This window comes from Theobroma umbraticum, unplaced genomic scaffold (genome assembly GCF_002168275.2).
Source record: "Theobroma umbraticum cultivar Fairchild unplaced genomic scaffold, ASM216827v3 scaffold_204.0, whole genome shotgun sequence".
Classification (NCBI taxonomy): Eukaryota; Viridiplantae; Streptophyta; class Magnoliopsida; order Malvales; family Malvaceae; genus Theobroma; species Theobroma umbraticum.
In genome coordinates, this window is record NW_018397267.1 from 1,839,008 (window position 1) to 1,846,538 (window position 7,531).

Genomic DNA, 7,531 nt, shown 5'->3' on the forward strand with positions numbered 1-7,531 from the left:
CCACATATTAGTTGAATTTGTAAAAGTAGTAAGGTTGGAAAGTGTATCAAAAAACCCAAATTAGGAATATGCACGAATTATTCAAAGTAAACCAGAAAGTTACAAGAAACAACATAACGTATGATCAAGATAAACAAAATGACAAGTTCCAAAACTGGGGAAATATCACAGTTTGTAGTCCAAGAGAACATCCAATTTTTACTCATCGACATTTATTATCACTCATCGACATTTATCATCAAGCATCGCAGTGAGACACTCACAAGAACTTCCTGTATGGCCTACCTGCATCTTCATCCTGCATATGCTGTTGCCAGAATCACCAAATCATTAGGTAAAACACTATGAAATACAAACAAGGAAAAGACAATTTAACAATTCAAGAATAAAAGAACAATTCAAGACAAAAATCAAACAAAATCTTGCAACACAATCCCATAGTAATAATAATAATAATAATAATAATAATAATAAACAACTTACAGAAGAGCTGAAGAAAACCACAAAAATAAAAGAACAAATTGCATTTAATGGGCAAAAGAAGATTATGAATCTACATTTCTAAATGGTCCATGAACAAGTGCATTCCTCTAAACTTAATTTCTTATGCAGCTAAGAGATTTCAATAAGTGATCTTTGAAACCCCATAGCCAATAACAAATCAAACTTGCCCTAGTTCCTCATATCCTCGCCTAGACTTGTCTGAGGTACCAACAAAAAAAAAGAGCAAGAAATTGTATAGCGGCAACATTGTCTTTTAGAGCATAATAAAGGAACCAAAGAAAACATAGATAACAGAAAAACAAAATAAAGTATTTGATAAAATGTAACTTGGTATAAGAACAAAAAGAATATATTATATCCAGGGTTGTTAAAGCTTGAGATGCATACCATTGATCCCTACATTTTTAAAAAATAACTTGCTAATCTTTCCAACATTATAACAAAAAGATCTTTTAGTCAGTATTTTGGTTAAATTTTACACATGGCAAACACAAGTGGCCAGCTGGCGTATAATGCCAGACTTAATAGTAACATTGACAGAAAGACCGTTTCTTTAAAAAATTGGAAGCATAAGGACTAACAAGTTAATTTTTAAACTACAAGGACCAAAATGATATGTGATCCAAACTCTAGAGACCACAAATGTTATTTACTTGTACAAAAAGTATCTTCATGGATTTCTACAAACAATAAAATGCAATTTGAGAAATATTATTAAGGACAACAATTTCAGCATTTCTCAAAGCCACATTTCCATTGTGATCATGAAACCAATCCTGTATGGTAAGCAACTAAGACCTAAGCTAATAGACATAGAAATAAGTAACTTAAATTGGGAGAAGAGATAGGTTGTATGGACTCAGGATCCCATTTTGAGCATAGATGGCATGTTTTTGCTAATTGTCTACATTTATTTTAGGAGGATCTACCAACGTCTAAGAAGTAGTGCACAAGGTATGTTAGGGTGAAATAAAGAGTTTGTGTAACATAGGGGAAGAGTAGGCAGGGAAGTTAACAGTAACTGAGAATACAAAATCTGATCAGGTTAAAACCCTATTCTTGAGGCACCTCCACTTCCGTGAAATGTAACAAGTTATCCAATCAAGAAGAAGACACAAGTTAATTGACCACTCCTAGGTAGCAACTGTTGAACCATTCATTTGACATAACTGACGCTTAATCAAGACATTGAACATCTACTTCACATAAAACTTCATTTGCAGAAAATATAAGTTTTAAACCTTGATAGAACTAGGCAACATGACAAGTCACAGCAACTACTAATTCTATAGGCATCCAATACTCTAAGTGAGCATGATTTTAAAAAATAAATAATATTCACTGTGAAAAAAGAATATGCAGTGAGTGGATCAATTTGCCCTTTAAAAATTGAAGAACCTGGAAATCATACTCGCCTCTTCCCTCCCCTCAAGTTACCAGCTACTCAATACTTATTGTGCACATATTGAATAAGAACTAAATGCAAGAATAGTTTACTAATTTCACATATATACTCTCTACCTCTTTCTTGTGAACTGAATGATGTAACTTGAGACCTTATTTCTTCACGAAGGAGGAAAACTAGCTACCATTAATTTTTATTTCAGGTACTTAGATAGGGTGCCTAGAAAGCATATGGTTAATGAGCACAAAAGTTCACTCCAAAAGCAACTACAATGAGATCTTGACATGACTCATAATGGACCTCATCCTTTAGCGTGCTTGGAAGTTGGGCGGTAAAAATGAGTAAAGTAACCAGATGGAAAAGTGAGGAGAGTAAAGTAAAAAAAGATCCTTTTCCTTGTTTGGGGGAGGAATTGAGAGTATTGAAAACTAGAATACGCTGATACAAATATTCCCTAATTTTGAAGTTAATGGATAAAAGGGAAATCAGAAGCCAATATTGTTATAATAAATCCTCTCATTTAAGGGAATTTAAAGTTCAGTTTTCAAGGGGGTTTGGTTCACCTACCCTCTACTTGCAATTTTAGAAAATCTCCCTACTAAAGTAGAGCAAAACATTTCTCTCTTTCACTCTACACTCTTGTACTCTCCCATCCACCAAAAACACCACAATTTTAATCACCAAGAACTGCCTTGGAAAATTTTTTTCATCTTTTCTTTTCTCGTTCAACTTTTAACCTGTTCTGCAGATAAACAATGGACACCAGAGAATAATTTGCCTTAGTTTCCATTGTTATATTTTTCACGACTAAACTACTAATGTTTCCATTGTTATATCTTTCACAGGAAGACTACAGAATTTAACAAGCATTAATAGAACAAAATTTTTATGTTCTGTCTTTTACAGGTGTTAAAGAAAAGCACAAGTGAACATAAAAGGAAAATGAGAACATGTTACAAATTATGGGTTAGCACGAGAAGAAAGAAACATAATAGCAGCACTTTTATATTACAAAAACAATCATCCGACCCAAACATTTAGCCAATGAAAATCATTTGAGGAGTGACTGAAATCAAGCCAACCCATGAACTTTGCTCCATCTAATAATTCAGTTCGACAAAATTTGAAATTTTAAAGCAATTTTCAAACTGCTAAACCCTAAAGGAAAATCAATCACAACCTAATAAACATGAATCCGGAAACGACAAATACTCGCAGTTGGACAGTCAGTCAATCTCGACAAGTATTGCGACTGTGCACCCCAAAATCGATCAATCAAACAAAATCCAAAAACCCCATGTCAACCACTTGAAGATGCAATAAAAACTAGATAGAAGGAAACCAAAGCCAACTCGTTAAATGATGCAAGCATAAATTAGAAAAGAGATAAAAAGAGATTACAAATTCTCGAACAATGCCCTTATAGACAAGGACGGGGATGGCGATGCCGAATAAGCCAACGAGAGCTAAGTTGCGGCGAGTCCAGCGGAAGTTGTGCTCGAGATTCTCTCTTGCAGAGCCCCAATCTTCAATGAACCTGTTTTTGTTTGCCTCCATTCCTCCTCCCATTTTTCTGCTCTCTTTCCTGTCTCGCTGTCTCCGCTTATGACTCTTTTGCTTTTTCTGCTTCCCGTCTCAAGATCCTCGGCTTTACGTTCTTTGTATTCCAAGCCCACTGTTTGGCTGCTGTTGTTATCTTATTCCGAGTTTACCCCAATGTTTAATTGAAATTGGATATACACTGTTAATTGTCTCATACCTCTCTTACATCCATGTGGCCGTGCACCATTTTACTCCTTATAACCAGTAGCACTTTCATCGTTTGCTCTTTGAAGAAGCTTTTATGGGATAAATGATTATTTTTTAGAAGAAAAATAATTCACAGTAATTAAATTATTAAAACTTTTTAAATTAACAACTATTTATAAATATCAATTAAACTTACTTGTATCTAAGTATTTTATTCAATGTCCAGTGCATCCAATCCTAAACTCTTAAGTAATGCTACTTTATCAATGCATCTCTATTTCTGGTCTTTTCGGGTTCACCTTTGCTCGGGGTCCATGTTCCAGCACTCAATAACCTGCAATTGGATAATCATGTCCTATTTATTGTTTCACTTACCACTCCTGCCGTTGCATAAATGCAATGTGCTCTATTGATTCTGTGCCTTTGCCTTTGCCCTTGCCTCTCGTATTGGCTGTCACGGATGTCTGCCATTTAGGCCTCTGAATAAATAAATACAGGTGCCCATAAAGAGGAGTCCTCTTTGTAATTTTGTGTTAGTCATGTTATATATATATATATAAAATATTATCACAAAATCTAACCATCGATTAGAATCTAACAAATATACCAGTCAAGAGAACTAACATTGTCTGATTCATTCATACAATGTTTTCACCCAAAAAACAACAGAACCCAAACCTGGCTTCTCATCCAGTCAAAAACCAGCACTGTCATGCACAACTCATTTTCTTGTTTAGTTCTCAAACTTCCCATCATTGAGATAGTAGCATGTATAGCAAAGGAATAGATCATGTTGGTGTAAATCGATGAAACTTGTAGGTCAGAGGTTCAACCCCAAACTATGAAGCCGATCACCACCGTTGGATCACCCCCTACCCCACACAAGTTTTCTATCACAGTGTTGATAATGCTGGCCCCACATCAACCTCCCAATCACATGTACCGACGGCTGCAAACATACAAAAATCCCCTTCAACGAGAACATGCGCCGCTAGTTAGCAATTTACACAAATCACGAGACGTTTACTGGTACTGATACTCTTGCATTAAAAGCAACGAAAGAAGAAAAGCAGAGGCTCATCAATTATAGGGACTTGATTGAGAAAGAGCGAAAATGTGTAGGTTACTAACAGAAATAACAATAACTTATCTAAGTGTAGTGGATGTTAGAATAAATGAAGTGCATTGACTCTCCACCTCCATCATGGGACGCTCACATTCACTTCTCCAATTCCCCATTTAACTACCCTACTCCTTGTCTCCTCGTCTTCTTCGTTTTCTTAAGCTGCGAAATACCTAACCGTTTCCAAAGTATTTTTCCAACTCTGCAGAAGAAGAAAACAAAGCTTCATTTTTTGAGCTTAAACCCAACAATGCCATCTTGTTTCTGAGTCAACGTATAGCTTTCATTTCCTCAAATGGGTTGCTGTGTAAGCACTAACAGAGGGGAACCTCGTGAAAAGCAAGCACATTTGCAAGTGGGTCTTGAATCTTTTCACCAAAAACCAAGCCTTGAAAGCAGAGCTCCACCACCTTCAGCTGAAGAGGAAACCGTGAAAGAGGTTTTGTCTGAAACTCCAAAACCCAAAGCTCACATCTTTATTCCACAAGAAGAAGAGAACAAGAAAACCCAGATAGAAAAACCTGCCTTTGTCAAGATCCAAGAAAAAGAGAGTCTCAATTTTGACAACGAGACTGAGCCAAAATCACCTGTCATTGAAGAGTCAGCTTCAGAAGATGTTTCCGAGATTTGCAGTGTGAGTGTAAGTGAAAGCGTTTCTACTATAACTGATAGAAGAGATGAGGAAGAAGTGAGGCAGCAAAAAATGTTCAGATCTCCTGCAAGATGTGGGTCAAGGAACCGGGTCGTGGGTCGGTCACCTTCTCGGAAGCTTGACCAGTCACCTGGCAGAAGAAATGGGGTTGTTAATGGGGGACCGTCAGTGAGGTTGGTTCAAAACAGGGAACCCCCAGTGAGACGTGGGTTAAGACCCGACCCGCCAAGGAAGGATCCGGGTGAGAGTTCAGGGAGGAGGTCAAGGTCTCCTGCTGTGAATAGATCTGTAATGGGTCGGAGCCCGTCTGGAAGAAGGACTAATAATTCTCCTGGTAGGGTCAGAGGTGACGCGGGAGAGCGTAGTAATAGCAAAAAAGTGGAGCAGCATCAGCACCACCATGGTACTACTACCATGGAAGGGAAGTGGCCAAGTAGCAATAACAATGGTCCTACAACAAATGCTCCAAATGAATCACTTGAAAATCCTCTTGTATCCCTTGAATGTTTCATCTTTCTCTAGAGATGAAGAAAATGCACCTTAAGTTTCATTTTGTAATTCCACTTTCTTTTTCTCAACATGAACTCTATGTTTCTTGTTTCCAGTTTGTGAATATTGATTTAAGTCAAAGGTCAATCTGGACTGGAAGTGGAGGATTTGGTGTGTAAGTTTGGTGTATCAGAATTCAGAACGCAGGGCTGAAAAGAGTGTGAGGCTGTTGTCTTGTCTGCCACTGCTAGATTTGAAGTTCTGGATACGTGATGCCATTTGATTGACCTGTTATATTAATTTATGCTATGTTGTATTCTCTACTCTTGTTTGCTGCTGTGGGAAAAAGGATTTGCAATTTCTGCAAACAATGATTCAAGCTGGTACAAAATCATTGCGCCCTTTTTCCCCCTCTCTTTATCCGAAAATTCAAGGCTTGAAAGTTGAATCATCATGGGATCCTAACGTTCAAATAAAAGCAGAATATGCCTATTTCTATGTTATTTTTGGTTGACAGGAGTTCTTGGTGAGACCACTTTAAGCACAAAAAGTTGATCTTTAGACTTTAATCATGATTAGATTAGATCAAAAAATGTGCATAATTATCTCTGAAACTGGGATCTTGAGCAGGCTAACAACTTTGGGGCATGCCAATATTTGCAAATCCTTTTAGGATCTACCTTTTCTCTCACAAGGCCATGAAACAATCTGAATGGGTTCTCATGCTGATTCCCCCATTGACAGAAAGAAAGAGTGAGAATGATCCATGCTTGGACCCACTCTTCCCTTTATAGCGCCTAAATTAGAGAGAATCAATGGAGGAAAGTAATGTACAACCAAAAGGGAAGCATGGCGAGTTGCCCAAATTAAATATTCTACTGATCCTACAATGCCACATTAAAAACATAAAATTTGGAGGATGGAAAGAGGTGAACTCCATAGTTGTAGCCGTTGAAGAATAAGAGAGTAAAGACAGTAGGAGTGGTCCTATATTTAATATTAATCCGTTAATGGAATTATGTTGGACTCTCTCCACCAAATGAATAATGGGGGAAGATCAGATCAGTTATTTTGGACTCTTTCTTCAGCTTTCTATTGTCAGTCTCTTTTTCATAAGCAAAGACAAATAAGGAATCTGCCCAAAGTTCAAAAGTTCAAAAATTTTCAGCCAAATGGCTTTAAATTTTGTTTCCATTGGAAAAAAAATTATTATGGAACCTTGGCTGTTTTCAACTAGAGGACATGGTTTTGCTTCTGCTAGCTAGCGTTGGATGGATTAGTTAGAGACACAAAAAACTCTCCCATGCAACGGGCAGTTCTTTAAGGCTTCTGTTCTGAGACATACGAGACAGTTTCAATGGCGAAACTTGCCTGCACAAAATAGTTCAAACGGGCATGAGTCTGGCTACTGCCCAAGAAAGGGATAAGCGAAGCCAAGCATGCAAAGAGTCTCCTAGAGAGTCTTACGTATAAGTCATCCTAGAGAACCTATTAACATGTTTTCTTTAATGTAAGAAGTCAAACAAAATGTCCAAAATTCATGGGCACTAGTTTAGTTGGGTTGTAGATGAATTTCAGGCTTAGTTTTCTCGTACCCTACAGACGGCGT

At 37.2% G+C, this 7,531-nt stretch overlaps 2 protein-coding genes across 2 annotated transcripts; one reads left to right on the top strand and one right to left on the bottom strand.

Moving 5' to 3' along the window:
- Positions 1 to 42: 42 nt before the first annotated feature.
- On the bottom strand, positions 43 to 3,625 carry LOC110424258 (neuronal acetylcholine receptor subunit alpha-5). Its single transcript, XM_021438804.2, has 2 exons — positions 3,311 to 3,625; positions 43 to 307 (listed from the first exon to the last, which is right to left on the bottom strand). Exons 1-2 carry the CDS (start codon positions 3,476 to 3,478, stop codon positions 260 to 262), a joined length of 216 nt encoding a protein of 71 aa, XP_021294479.1. The 5' UTR covers positions 3,479 to 3,625; the 3' UTR covers positions 43 to 259.
- Positions 3,626 to 4,575: 950 nt separating this feature from the next.
- Positions 4,576 to 6,245, top strand: LOC110424257 (uncharacterized). Its single transcript, XM_021438803.2, has one exon. The coding sequence runs from the start codon at positions 5,077 to 5,079 to the stop codon at positions 5,953 to 5,955; it is 879 nt and encodes a 292-aa protein (XP_021294478.1). The 5' UTR covers positions 4,576 to 5,076; the 3' UTR covers positions 5,956 to 6,245.
- Positions 6,246 to 7,531: the final 1,286 nt, after the last annotated feature.